The sequence below is a fragment of the Siniperca chuatsi genome, linkage group LG12, assembly GCF_020085105.1.
Source record: "Siniperca chuatsi isolate FFG_IHB_CAS linkage group LG12, ASM2008510v1, whole genome shotgun sequence".
Taxonomy (NCBI): Eukaryota; Metazoa; Chordata; class Actinopteri; order Centrarchiformes; family Sinipercidae; genus Siniperca; species Siniperca chuatsi.
In genome coordinates, this window is record NC_058053.1 from 16,480,362 (window position 1) to 16,498,562 (window position 18,201).

Here is an 18,201-nt window from a genome sequence, read left to right on the forward strand (position 1 = left end):
CAATGCACCACCTCTGGGTGAGGTAAATTGATCACCGGTCAAGAATGATGACTTGACTGTTTTTAACAGTGATTGAGTGACCTTCTCTAATCTTTATGAATTGTGCATCTGCAGGAAGGAGTGGGGTCTGGCGTTGTTCCTGCCTCCTGCAGTGCTGTCTAGCATGAAAGAGAAGAACATCAAAAAAGCCCTCACTCACATCCTCAAAACCAACCAGAACCTGGTGCCGCCTGGTAAAAAGGTAGTGTGCCACCTCTTCCTTATTCTCTCTCCATCTCTCTCTCTTTGCCTTGCACTACATCTGAAAAGACTCTTGACTACCACCTAGTGGAGTGTTTCAAAATAATGGTGCTGGGTAGTCGCTTGCACAGATAATGTTGCACCTTTTTTTTAACTCAGTGAAAACTCTACATTCTGCTGTGAATACCTCATTTAAATTATGTCAGCTTGTATCTTATGCAATGTCTCTTATTTCCTCCCCATTCCAGTTGACTGCCTTGCAGGCAAAGGTCCATTATCTGAAGTATCTCAGTGATTTGAGGCTGTATGGAGGACGGGTGTTTAAATCCATACTAATTGTGAGTGAAACCATCTCGCTACCTCACATTATATGCAGCCAGTGTGTGACACAAAAACATGCCTACATGCTGTTCATCTGCATGCAAAAATGTGCTGACTCTCTCTTCCTTTTTACAGCAAGGAGAGAAGCACACAGAAGTGACGCTGCTGGTGGGGCCCAAATATGGCATCAGCCATGTGATTAACACCAAAACAAACCTGGTGGCACTTCTGGCTGATTTTAGTCATGTCAACCGCATTGAGATGTATACAGAAGATGAGAACAGGGTTAGAGTGGAACTTCATGTTCTGGACGTAAAGGTTAATAAACCTTCTGCTTTTTTAAAATAAAAACATGTGCTTACTGGTTTTGTGAATATTATCTATGGTTTTACCCTAACAACACAAAGTTTGTTCAGCAGTCATTATAACCTCATCCAGCCTCATACAGCCCCGCTCTCCCATTTATTTTGTGCTCTTGGTCATTTGCTTATCTGCCTCTTTCACAGCCCATCACTCTCTTAATGGAGTCTGTTGATGCAATGAATCTGGCCTGTTTGACTGCTGGCTACTACCGATTACTGGTGGACTCTCGGCGCTCCATCTTCAATGTGGCCAAAAACACAGACAGTATCGAAACAAGTACGTCTGATATGATTACAAGATAACTCATTAAAACATGTTGTGTTAAAATGTGTTGTGTTTAAATAGATCTGTATATTTTTTGGTTCCTCTTTGCAGGTCATGCAGCAAGACTAAAGCAGAACTACCAGGCCATCGAGTGTACATACAGTACACCCCATAAAGGATGTGAAGACAGAAACAACCAGAGGTACAGTCAAGATTATTCTGACCAGGAGTGTGAATACCTCGACCACGGGAGATATGAAGGCCAACCAGTCTACATAACTGAGATCCACCAAGCCCAGCACTCAATGCACATGGCAGAGAGAGCCGAGTGCTGCAAAATCCCTTGCTCCCAAACTTACCTCAACGTCCCAAGGCCCAAACCCCAAGACTCCTCCAGGAGTGCAAAGGTCTCCTTCATATTTGGAGATCCTCCCTTAGACAGTGTAAACCCCCAAAATCTGGGCTACCAGAGACTGATGGATGATGGCCCGGAGATTCTAGACAATCACAGCCCCATGTATAGGCGTCTCGAGGAGGACTATAAGATGATGGATGCCATAGAAGATGGGGACGGGTATCAGTACTCCAGCAAAATCTTTGGTCCTACTGAATGCATCGAGGAGCCGCTGCTGCACGATATCTGCTACGCAGAGACAACAGATGATGCAGAGGATGAGGATGACATCAGCTGTGAGGAGGACATGGTGATGAGTGACATTGACAAGCCTGTGTTTCTCTCGCTCTCAGGGTCCAGCGATGACATCATTGACTTGACCTCCCTCCCTCCCCCACCGGAGGGTAATGACGAGGAGGACAATGACGTACTGCTGCACTCTCTTAACCTGGCCATCGCTGCTCCCCCTCCCGGCTTCAGGGACAGCTCTGACGAGGAGGAGCAGCAGGGGGCCGGGACTCGGGCCCAGGGGGCCTGCAATGATATCCCAGTGTCTCTCATAGATTCAGTGCCCACCCACAGAGCAGAGGGCCACAGGGAGCCTCTAAACGATGCAGTGGTGTCCACCTTACAGGCACTCGAGGCCCTCGCTGCATCTGAGGAACAGAGTCCAGCACAGTCAGAGAGTAGCACAGGTTCTCCTTACACTATTGTAACGTTCATCCATTAACACCACACATGTTCCAGCCATTCACTTTTGATTTGTTGTTATTGACTTTTTTTCAATAAAGCCCATTTTGTTCTATGTTTCCATTTGTGTGAGTATTTCTTCATTCATTTGAGCATACAAACAGTTGTGTTCATTACAGTATCATTCATTTTGTCAAGATTTGTTGTTGTTTTGTGGATCATGTTTGTTTTCTCTTGCACACTGCACCATGTCAGATGTTTGTTGCTACTATAGAACAATAGGCCTGATTACTGATCACTGGGCCATCTTGAAACTATTAGGTCAGTTTCAGGTGAAACTAGCTATTAACAGATACTCAGGCAGATTCCCTCCTGAGGGCAGGGCTTATGTAACTCAGATTAGCTTAAATTTCCAGTTCCCGTCCAATTTTTTCACAATTGAGAATGACTTCCGGATGGGAGCCGAAACGTCTTGATTCTGAAAACAGTGTCCAGATGACTACGACTGAAACCTTTTCTACGCTACTATAGAACAAATTAAAACAAATAGCCATCATGCTAATTTTAAGCCGTTGACTGTTCTCTATCAATATTTTCTAGATGCCATAATTAGATTTTAATTTTAAGTGGAATGTTATTATAGAGTGGTTTATATTTATTATTGTCAGTGTTATTCCAAAGTAATAATTCATTTCTTTTCTCCCATACATGCTGCATTACCATTAACTTTATTTGATTCTAATCTGGGATAATTTTCATGTGTTAATGAGATGTTTGTCTTTCTGTGGTACACAGGTGTAGAAATATCACGAGCATTTAGTCCTGAGTCCTCAGATTCTGGCAACGAGACTAATTCCTCTGAGGTGACAGAGAGCTCCGAGCTGGCCACTGCTCAGAGACACTCAGAGAACCACCTGAGGATGCATGTAGCCATGACAGAAGGATACCGCGCTTTGAATGAGGAAAAGCCAGAGGTCACTGCACCTAGTGATGGTGGCGTGGGAGCTATGCAGTACAATCCCCAGGAGCATCAGGAGGAGGAGGCGAAATCATCTGCAGTCGCCTCCTCACAGATTTTTCACTCGGATGGCGGCGAGATGGAGCCAGAGACAATGGAAATAAAATCAGTCAGTGAATACTTCACTAAGATGCACATGGGCTCAGTAATGAGCAGGCAGAGAGGAAAGCAGAGAGAGGCAGAGAGCAGAATCCATGGAGATACCTGTGAATCCTCTAATAGATCTCACATGACTTCTCAAGACTCTTCTAAAGATGAGCCCCCTCATCTTGTTGGGAAGTATAACGCTTTCACTGTGAGAGATTCCTATTACATGAATCAGCTTGATCTGGGGCGAACTCACTTTAAAGACAGGCATCAAAAATGGCAGCAGAGAGCGCCTGGAAACAAAATGGCAGAAAATCTCTCTCCAGAATGTGTGAATGACTCACAGGCTTCCCACGCAGACAGGTTGAGAGTAAAGGGAGAGAAACAGGACTCAGATGAAAGAAGCCAACAGTTCAATGCCCAGCTCCGCTCCCCATCCAAAGGGCCCATCCCTGCAGAGAGAGATGCCACTTCACAGGATAATGAGCAACAGCAAATTAAGATTCCGCCATCAGAGCAAGAAGTCACACGGTTATATGACTACCACATGAGCAAGCGCATGTCATCGATACAGAGTGAAGGCGTTCATTCTCTCCAAAGCTCACAATGTTCCTCTATAGACGCCGGTTGTAGCACAGGCAGCAGCAGCTGTGTCACTCCCATGGATTCTCCCCTTTGTGCCACAGACAATATGCATGTACTGTCAGAGTCCTCGCTTAAGGGGCTGAGTTATGTAACTGCTGAGGAGAAAGCTTATGGGCCCCCAGGTCAGGGGAGGGTTGGCCATCCCATGGATCCCACCCTGCTGAGGAAGATCCATGCCGCTACCAGTGCTGAGCCTGGGTTCGGGATTACACGGGACGGCAGTCACAGAATGCCCAAGATAAAAGAAACCACAGGTAAAACTAAACAGGAGGGTGCTCTTTCTTATCTATGTCTGTGTAAATGTCCAGTCTCATTACAGGAAAATAAGGGCAGGAATATATTTCAAATGGTCAGGTCACACAAATTACAAAAGCATACATGTTGTCATCCACCTCGTGGTATCTAGCCATGCAGATAGTTCTGGTTATATCTGCTATCTAACCGAGATTTTGGCTTCCCCCTAATACAATGTAGGTGACTAGAATTTCATTTGTGGTGCTCACAGCAAAGAATAACAGCACTCATGCTCCAGATAATCTGCAGACCTCCTGTAAACGGTTTCCTTTGGAAACACTTTCTATTGAAAAACAAGACTAAGCGTCTATAGCCATGCTAGCAGCACTGTGAGGCTGTGCTTAGGCACAGCAGTGGTTTGACCTAAATGCTAATGCCATTATGCTAACATGCTGATGTTAAGCAGGTATAATGTTTATCATGTTCACTTTAGTTTAGCATGTTAGCATGCTAAACACAGTACAGCTGAGGGTGATGGTAATGTCAATTTTTGCCTGCTGGTAAAGAAAAAGTAAGGGGATCACCAAAGTAATTAGGATTCATCATCTGGGGACAATTAATGTCTGTACAAAATGTTAAGGCACTCCATCCAGTAGCTGAGATTTACAGGGACACAATTTATGTGATTTTTTCCCCCTGGTGATCCATTTTCTAAGTCTGATCTAAATTGTTTTCTTACCTGTGTTTATGATTTAAGAATAGGTTTTGCCAGTTTTGAGTTCCTTTTGTTGTTGTAATACTCATTTTGGCCACAAGAGGCTGAAGTGCACCCCTACTCCATGTTAAATAGGACCAAAAGCATTCATGTTTTCTTCCAGGTAAAGCGCTGATTAAATACATTTCTAGCCAAAAGAAATACATAACAGTAATGTTACATAACTTGCTAACACACAATATATGTACCTTGTGTTTAGAGTGCATGGAGAAATTAAAACTCGCCCGTACAATCTTTAAGGAATTAAGATATTTTTAACATGTAGGCCTATGGAAATTCAGGAAAAGATGCATTTCATCATTTCAGATTTCTATATGGAACAGTTTATTACAGATGAATATGTGCTGTCAGGGAGATGCTTAACAGTTCTCTTTGTTTTCCTACTACCCCTAGTGTAGCTTGCACACAGCTGAAGAAGGTTGGGGAAGAGTCATCTTTAGCTCTCTATAATGAGACCAGTACCACCACCACAACCATGTCACCATCATCATTAAGAAGTAGCACAGAGCCCAGCGGGCTAACACAGGCCAGCCCCGAGCCCAACCCACATGCCCTGGCTTTCCCCTCAAGTGGATCTTCATGTGACCCTACAACAGGCAGCCTCAGGAAGCCACGCAGGGTTCAGATGCTCAGGAGGAGCTGGAGCACCATAATGCCAGGTCACAGGGGCTTAGAAGCACTGTTAGAGAAGACCAAAGCCACACTTACATGGAAGAGTGGTGGTCAGAATTTCCAGTCTCAAGATCCCCCAAAAGTACAGAGTATATCCTCTACCAAAAGATTGCCCAAGAGCTTGTCCCAGGGTTCAGTCGCCTCTAATTCATCTGGTAGACGGCTGCTAAGAGGAGCATCCCTGTTGCTGCCAGACTCAACAGCAACAAGGCTGGATGCAGGTACGTGGAGGTGTCAGGGGCCGTTCAGTCATTGCTTCCTGCGGAGAAAGACAAACACAGATGGTGATATTGAAGACAGAGAGATGCCCTCACATGATCTGTTCTCTGTCAGCTCGGTTTCTTTTAATCGAGAGGAAAACACGTTCTTGAAAGCTGACTATAAAGCTGAGCGGGGTAACATGGCCACAGCTATGAATGACATGAGCCTAAAAGCAAGGCTAGCTCGTGTAAATTCAATGAAGGGAAAAACCTACAGCCTTCACACAGGGTTCGCACTTGCACGGAAGGATGCCTTAGACATGGTCAGCGTGTTACGTTCCAGTGTTGGCCGCTTGTCCAGAGGTGAGAAGCCCGAGATCAACGAGGCTGACATGGATACGTTCTCCCAGCTGCTTTTCATGCAGGCCAAAGTGCTGAGCGGCGCCTGCAGACAGATGGCCGTGGAGTACAGCCGCCCAGAGGAGTTACTGCTCACTCTGACACACAGCTTCCACACACTCTGCTGCCTGACGCAAGCCTGCATGTCACTAGTGGAAGGCCTGAGCACCGAGAGCGAACAGCGTGAGGTGGTAGCCAAGGTGGATGAGGTCGTCATGAACTACGTGTGTCTGCTGAAAGCTGCAGAGGCGGCTTCGGGAAGCTCCCCCAGTGACCAAAGTGTGAATGCATTGACACATCACTCTGCCACCATGTCTGCTATTATAAACACATTAACTCACTCACTGAAAACACTGCTCAACAAATAAACTGTTGTTATTTCGTCCTGATTATTGATTTTAAAGCCATACATAAGAGACATGGGTTTAACAACCAATGTGAACTGCTGTGAAAAAAACTTGCCTTGTGTATACAATATTTTATTATGTAAAAATAAAACTATATAAATCACTAAAGTTTTAAATAGATTATATTAAGGCCTCTATGAAGAAGCATATGATCCTCCTCACAAGTATATTATCTAATATTACATAATAGGGATATTATTTTAATGATTTATTGGTTACATTAGGGGTTTAACATGTAGATTATTACAACCTTATTAGTACCTTGTTTATAAATTGTAAAAATATATATTCTGTTGGAGAAATGCATACACTATATACAGCTCTAGACAAATCATTGCACAGGACATGATCAAATAAAATTAACGCATATGACTTCTTCATTTGCTGGATTCACCTTAATATAATGAATACTTTACATATGAACACTGAGTACTTTCCTGTTATTTTTTGTCAACATCATTATTAAAACTTTCAAAAAAATCTTATCTCAAATGATATTTGTCTGTTTGTGTTTTAATAAACATGAGAGTGGTTTATTAACAACTTCTCATACAATACCATATTATGTACTCAATTTTGCATTGGTACATACAAATTCATAATCATTAATTCTCTTTTCAGTTGATCTCTGAAACATTAAAAACAGAATAACAGAGGCTGACAGAATGACTTTTCTAGATTATACAAGTTTGCTCCTAAAATTGCATTATTCATACAGAAAAGTTGCTTGACCCATGTTTTGTTTTATAACTGTGTTAATAATTCATGATTTTACTATTTACTCAAGCCTGAGTGGTAGTAATGCTTTTTGCATTAATGATGACGATGGCCCATTTCACTTGCGGGGCAGGAGAGACTGTTTGCTTTGCTATGTGTGTAATAGTCAAGCACATGTTGCATGATGCATCTGAGTCCACAGCCATGCTAGCGGCTCTGTGACGCTGTACTTTGAGCTAAATACCAACGTCAGCATGCTAACATGGTCACAGTGACAATACTAACGTGCTGATACTAACATTTAGTTTAGCTTGTTAGCATGCTAACATTAGCACAAAACACAAAGTACAGCTGAGGCTGATGGAAATGTCATTGGTTTTGCAGGACCACCTGATTGTCTAACTGTCCATCCAAAACATGGCGCTAGATGGACAGTTATGGACAGACACCAAAGTTATTACAATTCATCCTGAAGGGGACATGAATGTCTGTGCCAAATGTTATGGCAAACCATCAAATAGTTGTCAAGACATTTCACTCGGAACCAAAAATGTCAACTTCATGGTGGCCCCAGAGGAGAAGTCAGGGGATCACCATAGTCAGTAGGATTCATAGCCTGGGAACCATTAATGTCTGTACAAATTGGCATTGCAATCTATCCAATAGCTGCTGAGATATTTCAGTGTGGACCAAAGTGGTGGAGTGACAGACAGACATTGCTGCTAGCATGGCAAAAAAGCCACTTTGTCATCATGCTTTTTTACTGTAAAAGAGGCTGATCAGGTAGATACTTTTTCTAAAACTACAGTATCTATTGCTGCTTTGGGTCTCCCAAAAAAGGGCAAAACATACATACATACATACTGTCTGGACAGATCACAGGTGAGAGTGAATGTTACTCCACAAAGTAGCCACAGATTACAGAATAGCATGTTTACCATATAAATTGGTAAACCTAAACCCAAGCATACTGTAGGTTTCACTTTCCCCTGCAGGCTAATCAGAAATGAAACAGCTCTTTCCATTGGTGGTGGCCACTGAATAACCCACAACTCCTCCAGCTGTGCTATATTATATTGTACTATAAGAGCAAGAGACTATTATCCTTGATCCTTCTATTAGGAAACCTCTTCATAGTAATCTTAGCATTAAGCACATGTTTGCACCATTATATAACATTATATAACATATCTGTCAACCATTATCAAACAGACACTGTAAAAGATGGAAGATTTGGATGAGTGTGTTTGGTTTGTGACAAAAGGGAAGTGATGCTGGCTAATTATACACACAATGGGCTAACCCAGCCACCTGCTACTTTCATCTCATCACCTTAGGACTGATCATCAATGTTACACTCCTTTCAGTACTTGATCCAACTTGACAACATAACTCATAGCAGGACCTCTTTTCAATCTCTCACGTGAACAATGTTCTTCCACCTGGTGAGTATCTGTTATCTTTGTTCATATACTGTATAGTATTCTAATTGCATTCAGGATGGCTTTGATCAGAAGGACTTTAAACTACATGGAGAGGTGGAGAAAAGGAAACCCTAGCCTGTACCAGTTCCTAGTTGTATTATGAGGTAGCATATCCTGTACATACCTTACTCAAAATATTGATTTTAGCATGTGATTCTGCTTGATATGTGCATTATGCGTTTTCTTAGTAATGTAACTGTATTATTAGCTTTCCACCTGCACACATTTCTCAGTGAACCACCTGTGTGTCTGTACAGATGTGTGTGGCACTGCTGGGCTGCTGTCTCTCCATATCGACAGCAAGCATTTCTTACCCAAAAACCCTGCCATGTGATGTTAGTGTGACCAGCAACGGCAGTGTGGTGAAGGTGGACTGCACTGAGAGAAGCCTAAAAGATATCCCCCCTGGCATCCCCAGAGACACTACCAATCTGACGCTCACCATCAACCATATTCCTAAATTAAACTCCACCTCTTTTCACGGTCTGGAGAACCTGACTGAGATTGACATGAGGTGCAACTGTGTGCCCATCAAAATCGGCCCCAAGGACCGCATGTGCACTGCCAGTGTGACAATAGAGGAAAATACCTTTACCAGCCTGAGGAATCTGCGAGCGCTGTATCTAGATGGGAATCAGCTCTACAGTATACCTAAAGGCCTGCCTTCAAATCTGATCCTGCTGAGTTTGGAAGTGAATCACATTTATTATATTTCCAAAGCAAACCTCTCCGAGATCAGAAATGTTGAGATGCTTTACCTCAGTCAAAATTGCTATTATCGTAACCCATGTAATGTTTCCTATGATATAGAGGATGGTGCATTTTTACAGCTTAACAATTTAACATTGTTATGTCTTAAATCAAATAACTTATCCTTTATTCCACATCAATTACCCACAAGTCTGAAGGAGTTGTACCTCTACAACAATAACATTGAAAAAGTCACTGATGAGGATTTCAAAAACCTAACTAACCTTGAGATTCTAGATATTAGTGGAAACTGTCCTCGGTGTTACAATGCTCCTTTCCCATGCACACCGTGTCCAAATAACTCACCACTTAATATCAGCAAGACTGCTTTTAAAATGTTGACAAAACTAAAGACGCTGCGCCTGCACAGTAACTCTCTGACTTGTGTGCCAGCTGAGTGGTTTGCCAGCACCACAGAGCTTAGAGTGCTTGATCTCTCATCAAACTTTTTAGCAAGAGAGATAGGAGTCACCACCTTCCCACATTTCCTGGGCAAACTGGAAGAACTGGACCTTTCATTTAACTATGAACTTCAGAGGTACCCCCAAACACTGAGACTGAGCTGCAATTTCTCCTCCCTCAAATCCCTTAGAATTCTCAGACTAAAGGGCTTTGTGTTTCAGCAGCTAAAGCCAGAGAGCATTGCTCCTTTAAAACCTCTTACAAACTTGGAGGTTGTAGATCTGGGTACAAACTTCATTAAAATGACAAACCTTAGCATTCTGATGGAGTTAAAAAGCTTTAAAATAATCAGTCTGTCTGACAACAAAATATCTTCCCCCTCTGACGGCCAAGATGCTGTTGGTTTCTCTGGAGGAGAGCCCTTGTACTGGTCTCCCATGTCGGGTGCTGCTCAGTACCAAAGTAAGGAAGTGAGAGAGATTCATTACTTCAGATATGATGAATATGCACGCAGCTGCAAATACAAAGATAAAGAACTTGGAGTTGTTACATCCTTTGTCAAAAGGCAGTGCAGTGAGTTTGGCAAAACCCTGGATGTGAGCAGAAACAACATATTCTTCCTGCATTCAAGATTTTTAAATCTTAGAGAGCTGAGATGCCTCAATCTGTCTGGGAATGCAATGAGCCAAAGTCTGAATGGCTCTGAATTTACCTATCTGACTAATTTACAATATCTGGACTTCTCCTCAAATCGCCTGGACCTGCTCTACTCCACTGCATTTCAAGAGCTGAAAAATCTGGTCATCTTGGATATAAGTAACAACAACCATTATTTTGAGTCTGAGGGCTTGACTCACATGCTTAATTTCACTAGAAATTTGAAAAATCTCAAGATATTGCTGATGAATCACAACAAGATCTCTACTTCCACTAACACAGAGCTGGAGAGTCAATCTCTAGAGAGGTTAGAGTTCAGAGATAACCGGTTAGATATGTTGTGGAGAGATGGGGACATCAGATATGTCAATTATTTCAAGAAATTACTTAATCTGACTGTCCTTGACATCTCTTATAACAACCTCAATTTCATTCCACAGGAAGTGTTCCGTGGTCTGCCAGACAAACTGTCTGAGCTCTACATCAAAAACAACAAACTAACATACTTTGATTGGGAGAAGCTTCAACTTCTACATTCTTTGCAAGTCTTAGATCTCAGTGGAAACAGCTTAACTGATGTTCCATCCATACTGTCAAACTGTACCAAATCTCTCAAGAAGCTCATTTTACATAAGAACCAAATCCTAAAACTCACGCCAGATTTCCTTAAGGATGCCTACATTTTAAAATATCTGGATCTTAGTTTTAACCACATACAGCACATTGAGAAATCTAGCTTTCCAGATGATGTTGTTAATAAGATGGACATGCTGCTTCTGCACAAAAACAGATTTGTGTGCACTTGCAACGCCACTTGGTTTATCAAATGGCTCAACCAAACCAAAGTGACCATCCCCAGGCTGGCCACAGATGTCACCTGTGCCACTCCGGGGGCACAAAGAGGTCATCCCGTGATCTCAGTGGACCTGCTGGCCTGCCAGTACAGCTACCTGTCAATCATCCTCTACATCCTCATGACTTCCCTTGTCCTCAGCTTCCTCACCCTGTCCATCTCTAGCCATCTCTTCCTGTGGGACGTCTGGTACATCTACCACTTCTGCAGGGCCAAGCTCAAAGGCTATGACCGCCTGTACTCCCAAAGCTCTGTCTATGATGCCTTTGTGATATATGACAAGGAGGATCCTGAGGTGTCAGAGTGGGTGATGAAGGAAATGTGCGTTCATCTGGAGGACCGCGGAGACCGCCTCCTGACACTGTGTCTGGAGGAACGGGACTGGATCCCTGGATGTCCCCTGATCGACAATCTCTCCCAGAGCATTCACAAGAGCAAGAGGACCGTGTTCATTCTCACCGGCAAATACATTAAAAGTGGAAACTTCAAGACAGCTTTCTACATGGCTAACCAAAGGCTAATGGATGAAAAAAATGATGTTATCGTACTGATCTTCTTGGAGAAAGTGCCTTGCAATTCAAAGTACCTAAGATTAAGGAAGAGACTGTATAAGCGGTCTGTGCTGGAGTGGCCAACAAACCCTCAAGCCCAGCCGTACTTCTGGTTCAGCCTGAGAAGTGTATTAGTAACGGAAAGTCACAAACAATACAACAACCTCTTCAAAGAGACACTGTAAGTGAAACAATATGCTGTAACGCACAGTTCCTTCTTTAATTTTTGATTGCTCTTAATGTACTTCTGTATATGAATTATAATGTGAACATCTCATTTAAATGTAAGAAAAAGAAAATGATTGTAATATTAATGACTAATTGTGTGCTGATTTTAAATTCCCTGTTTCACCTCACTCATTAGAGAACTGGCTGGCACTATTTGCCATTTCCTCAGAGGATTATAATTTTAATTTTGTCTGAGATGGCAATGAAACTGCCAACACATCATGAAACAGGGAAATGAAACAGATGTACTTCCTCAATTCACATGCTACTTCTGTCCCAGAGACTATCTTGTTGTGAGAACCAGCCAGTTCATTGCTTTTGTGATTGACTTTATGTTTGAGCAACAGATGGATTATTTTTTAAATGTGTGCTGTATATTAAAGATGAAGAACACAGAGATTGAGTAGGGTATTTCGACTTGACTTGATGACACACGAGACAGGCACAGTTTTATAGTTATAGTTAATTTTCAATTTTACCTGAAAGTGCCAGAAAGTCACCTGTTTTCAAGACATTCATTTAAGGATCATAAGGAATCAATACAGTACATACACAATGGTGAGTTTTATTGATACAGGTTTCGCTGTACTTTTTTAAGCTTTGCTCTATGTATAGCAGATAATAGATTTATCTACTCAAAATTAACTAAATGTTCTACTCATCAGACTTCTTCAGGATGTGTTATGGATTTACTAGTTACCTGCATGTGCTTTTTAATTGGATGTTTCTGTAATATAAGAACTTTACAGCACGAGATAATACTTGGACTAACTGTGTATACTTTTATTTGACTCCAAAAACTTTGACTCATTGAAAACTGTTTTGCATTTGTGATAATGGAGTGTTCTACAGTAAATATGGTACATTAAAGTTTACTCACAACTGTGTGGGAAAAAAACTATATCATGTCATCTTTATTTTATCAGTATGACCTTCCATTTCTAGAGGGTAACAGTTAACCCCTTAACAAGCAGCTATCTGTCGGTGGACTAGGGATTATAAACTCATGCTGTGAAGCCAAACATTGTTCAAACCCACAGAACCTTATATAAATTCTAGTTTCCAAAGATACCATGTGTCAGGCATAAATTTGGGGAAAATGTGTCTAAAATAATTGATAAGACATTTAGAATATTTCCATTTGATGGAAAGGTGCAGCCATATTTCACTCACTGTAAAGATCATACAGCTTCAACAAAGAGCTGGAACAAGTCAATACAGAATATAAATATCTGGTACTGGAATAAAATACTTTTAACAACCTACCTATGTATGGGGAAATAAAGGGGAAACTGGATGTTAAAGTAAGACTATGTAGCTTTTGGAGGAAGAAATAATACTACTATAATAATACTTACTTACTAAAGTTACTAAAAATTGAATTCATAAGCAATAATATATATTATTATTTACTTGGTCTGGTATGACCAGTAGCTTATGGTGGCTAATGTTAACTAATGTTAGCACAGTTTAGATTAATAGTGTTGTGTATCTGACATTACTCAGTCAATTAAATTTTCTCTGCTTGTGCTACTGTTGCAGTAGTTTTTAGCATTTACCAATTTCTTACAAAATGTCACTTCGGCCACAATAGCCGTTGTTGAGCAAAAGTTGCATGGTCTCTGGGCTGTGAGGAGGTTAACATAATTCCTAATTCTGACAAAATACTAAGAGCAGTTATTCCAGTTGAGTGATATTTAATTTACAGACTACTGACACCTGCTGGATACAGGTGGTACCATTCTGAAAAGCAATTTTCAACACTTAAAGTAACCTATAGGTTTGCAATTTGTCAAGTCTGTCTTAAAACAACAGTCGGGTGCCCATAAGTGTGTGAACATTTAAAAAGGTTTTGCTTACTGTAATTATTCCTCCTGTCCATACTGTTCAGACTGTAACTTTGGAAGATATCCATTTGATTTGTCTTACACAGACTGCTGAAGCCTCATGTTGGAAGTGCATTAGGAAGGCATCTCTTAATGTCCAGTATGAACCGAAGGAAGTACAGCAAGCAAAGCCTGTTTCAAGGTTCATATAGGCACCTGATTATTTAGACATACTCGAAAAATTGTGAAACTATCCTTTAACATAACACAAAATCTATGATGTAATTTATGATGATTACAGATGATATACAGTCTGTTTATACAGTATATTTATGACATACTGTATAAGTTCAAGTTACTTTATTTGACTAATTTTATTGTTTATCTACAGACCATCACATGTTGGATGCACTTGCTGCTGTTCTGTCTGTGTTGCCATTATGAGATCCAGCCTGCTGCGTGTAAACCTGCGTGGATGTCACCGCAGTTCCCTTGTGATGTCACAACCGCCAATACCTCTAGGGTGCTATTTGACTGCAAAGGGCGTCATCTGCATAGAGTACCTTATGGGATAACTAGTAATGCAACTGAGCTCAACTTATCAGAAAATTACATTAAGAATATTTCCGTTAATTCATTTTCTAACCTTCTGAATCTGACTCGACTCAATCTAAGCTGGGCAAACAAGAACAAAGGACTGATCATTGCTGCGAATGCTTTCAAAAATCTGACAAAACTGCACGAACTAAGACTGACTGGCAATTGTCTGAATGAAATTCCCGGCAATCTCCCTCTCAGTGTGGAAATCCTTGAGCTAAACAATAACAAGATTTTGTTGTTGGATAACAGCAGCCTGGCTGGCTTAACAAATGTGACACATTTATTGTTATCCAGAAACTGCTACTTCTGGAATCCTTGTGGAAAATCTGTTACGATTATGGACGACAGTTTTGCAGCTATGAACAAACTGCAGGCTCTGGACTTGTCCTTTAACAACTTAACTCAAGTTCCCAAAGGATTACCCCAGTCATTATGCATGTTAACGCTGGGTTCGAACAAAATACAGTACATATCTGAAGATGATTTGCTTGGTTTACAAAATTTAAAAATCCTAAAAATACAAGGCAACTGTCCTAGATGTCAAAATGCTCCGTATCCCTGTGTTCCTTGCCAAAACATTTCTCTTGGCATCCATCCCAATGCATTTCACAGTCTAACACAGCTTGAGTCACTGAACCTGGGAGGAAACTCACTGAACCACCTGAATCCCTCATGGTTCGCGAGGATGAGCAAGCTTAAAGAATTGTTCCTTTCATTTAACTTCTTAATGAAAGCAATAACTGAGGAGGCAACATTTCTAAGATCCCTTCCCAGGCTAGAGAAAATTGATCTCTCGTTCAACTTTGCTCTCAAGTTCTATCCTACGACATTAAATCTTTCAAAAGAGTTTTCAAATCTCATTTCACTTAGAACTTTGCATATGGAGGGTTTGGTCTTCCAGAATATTGGACCAGGCACACTCAGACCTCTGTACGAGCTCAAAAATCTGTCTGCATTGAATTTAGGGACAAACTTCATTATTTACTCTGATTCCACCATATTCAGCAAATTCTCCCACCTGAAAATGATATACCTCGCAGAAAACAGGCTGTATCCCATTCCAGTGAAAAGCCCCCCACATACAAATGAGGGATACAATCAGGGGTTGGATCTCTCTATTTCACCGTTCATAAAACCCCATCCAAAAGATTTTGCTTATGAGATAACACACAGCCTTATCAAGCAAGAGTGCTTTGACTCTGGACGAGTGTTAATACTCAGCTCAAATAATCTGTTCTTCATTTCTCCAAAGCAATTCGAGGGCTATGGAAATATTGCATGTCTCAACCTCTCAGGAAATGGATTTTCAGCAGCACTTAATGGAACAGAGTTCTCCTTGCTGCCTAATCTGACATACCTGGACCTGTCATTCAATAAGATTGATCTGGCCTATGACAACGCCTTCAACGAACTAAAGAAACTGCAAGTACTAGACCTCAGTCATAATTCCCACTACTTTAAAGCTTTCGGGATAACGCATAATTTGAATTTTACAAAAAATCTGCCTGCCCTGAGAGTGCTGAATATGAGTCATAACTCCATTTCCACATTAACGACAAAACTGATGTACAGCAAATCATTAACAGAACTTCAGTTTACGAATAATTATCTTGGGACCCTTTGGAAAGAAAGGGATGGCTCGTATAAGACGCTATTTACTAATCTAACTAATTTGGCAATTTTAGATATATCCCAAAACACCATTGCAAAGATTCCAGACGAGGTTTATGAATATTTGCCACGTACCCTCACCGTACTACGCATAAGTCACAATGCACTTACTGATTTTAAATGGGACAAACTAAAGTGTTTCAACCAACTTCAAATTTTGGACCTGAGCTTCAATTCTTTAGCTAATGTGACAGGTATAAACTCAAACGTCACCCACACTTTGACTTTCCTTGACCTGAGTCATAATAACATTTTCCACTTGGACAATGGATTTCCAAATGGTGCAAAAAGCCTTACGACTCTTAGCCTTAGCTACAACAAATTGGCTATCATCAATCAATCCACCTTCCAAACAAGACCTGACAATCAGATTCACACTTTGTTCTTGCAGAGAAACCCGTTCCAATGTACCTGTGATTCATTAGATTTCATTCTGTGGATTGAAAACAGTAATGTAAAGATCCCTAGACTGACCAGTGAGGTGACATGTAACACACCAGAAAACCAGAAGGGTCGAGCTCTGATATACTTTGACATTAACCAGTGTGTAAATGACAGTCAGGCGTTCTTGATCTACATTCTCACAAATTCCTTCATTATTGTTTTTATGTTTGTGGCAACAGTTGCTCACTTATTTTACTGGGATGCTTCCTATGTCCTACACTATATGAAAGCTAAGCTGAAGGGATACAGGTCCTTGAACTCACCGGACGGTGTTTATGATGTCTTTGTGACTTATGACACCAAAGATCCACATGTCTCGGATTGGGTGATGAGGAATTTGCGAGTGAAACTGGAAGAGGAAGGAGAGAAGCATCTTCCTCTGTGTCTGGAGGAGAGGGACTGGCCCCCTGGGGTCCCGCTGGTGGATAACCTCACTCAGAGCATCCGATACAGTCGCAAGACCCTGTTTGTCTTAACAGAGGGTTATGTTAAGACTGGGGTTTTCAAGCTGGCGATGTATCTGGCCCACCAAAGACTGCTTGATGAAAACATGGATGTGATCGTGCTGCTGATGCTGGAGCCCGTCCTGCAGCACTCTCACTTCCTGCGCCTGAGGAGGAGGCTGTGTGGGCAAAGTGTTGTGGAGTGGCCGAGGACAGCTGCTGCGGAGCCCTGGTTTTGGCAAAACCTGAGGAATGTGGTCAGAGTAGACAATCAGGTGATGTACAACAAGACTTATTCAAAGTACTTCACCAGCAACTGAAGCAGTGGTCAGGATAAAGGCCAACTGTCTGGGAATGATTTCTAACTTTACTATGTGGACAATAATATGACTTTTGAAACTATTGTTCTGTATGAACACTGATGTGGTCCTTCACAACTTTTATCACTCTGCCTGGGGCTTAATAGAAGGCAAATAAAGACATTATTTCATAATTGTTTGCTGATACAGTTACAATGATACTGAATGTCTTGCAAATATTACAGTATTTGAATAAATCAGCCCAGTTTCAGTCAGTTATCTGGTCTCAATCTAAGCTAGAAAATATCTTTAAGGTCACAACTTCAACCAACAAAAGGGCAATTTATTGTAAAAACAAAATGCACTGCATTCCCCTGTACTGTGTTTATAATAAAGTGTTTATTGCTAGTTTGTCTGGACGAAATTATTTGAGAATAAAAACAAAAAACGGTCGAGATTTGCACAACCAAAACTCTCAGCATTGATATAAATTCTGTATCCACAGTGGCCGTTTTGTCTGATATACACTCCTACAGGTCCCCATCTCCACTTCTTCCCATTGCATTA

General features: G+C 41.3%; 3 protein-coding genes across 9 annotated transcripts in view; all 3 read left to right on the forward strand.

Moving 5' to 3' along the window:
• Positions 1 to 7,194, forward strand: part of frmpd4 (FERM and PDZ domain containing 4) — a 48,580-nt gene extending 41,386 nt beyond the window's left edge. For all 6 annotated transcript variants that reach the window (XM_044217783.1, XM_044217782.1, XM_044217779.1 and 3 more), the window contains 7 exons: positions 115 to 241; positions 489 to 578; positions 697 to 879; positions 1,068 to 1,200; positions 1,300 to 2,277; positions 3,068 to 4,276; positions 5,430 to 7,194. In XM_044217783.1, the coding sequence (XP_044073718.1) occupies positions 115 to 241; positions 489 to 578; positions 697 to 879; positions 1,068 to 1,200; positions 1,300 to 2,277; positions 3,068 to 4,276; positions 5,430 to 6,670 (3,961 nt within the window). In that variant the 3' untranslated portion in view covers positions 6,671 to 7,194. The remainder of the gene's footprint in view (positions 1 to 114; positions 242 to 488; positions 579 to 696; positions 880 to 1,067; positions 1,201 to 1,299; positions 2,278 to 3,067; positions 4,277 to 5,429) is intronic.
• Positions 7,195 to 8,711: 1,517 nt separating this feature from the next.
• On the forward strand, positions 8,712 to 13,252 carry tlr7 (toll-like receptor 7). The gene is made up of 2 exons (XM_044217786.1): positions 8,712 to 8,871; positions 9,168 to 13,252. Exons 1-2 carry the CDS (start codon positions 8,857 to 8,859, stop codon positions 12,306 to 12,308), a joined length of 3,156 nt encoding a protein of 1,051 aa, XP_044073721.1. The 5' UTR covers positions 8,712 to 8,856; the 3' UTR covers positions 12,309 to 13,252.
• On the forward strand, positions 12,777 to 18,042 carry LOC122885972 (toll-like receptor 8). Of its 2 annotated transcripts, none has more exons than XM_044217788.1 (2): positions 12,777 to 12,909; positions 14,569 to 18,042. In XM_044217788.1, the coding sequence occupies exons 1-2, from the start codon at positions 12,907 to 12,909 to the stop codon at positions 17,653 to 17,655; spliced, it is 3,090 nt and encodes a 1,029-aa protein (XP_044073723.1). In that variant the 5' UTR covers positions 12,777 to 12,906; the 3' UTR covers positions 17,656 to 18,042. The 2 variants fall into 2 exon arrangements, with proteins under 2 accessions (XP_044073723.1, XP_044073724.1); XM_044217789.1 differs by lacking the exon at positions 12,777 to 12,909 and adding an exon at positions 14,290 to 14,379.
• Positions 18,043 to 18,201: the final 159 nt, after the last annotated feature.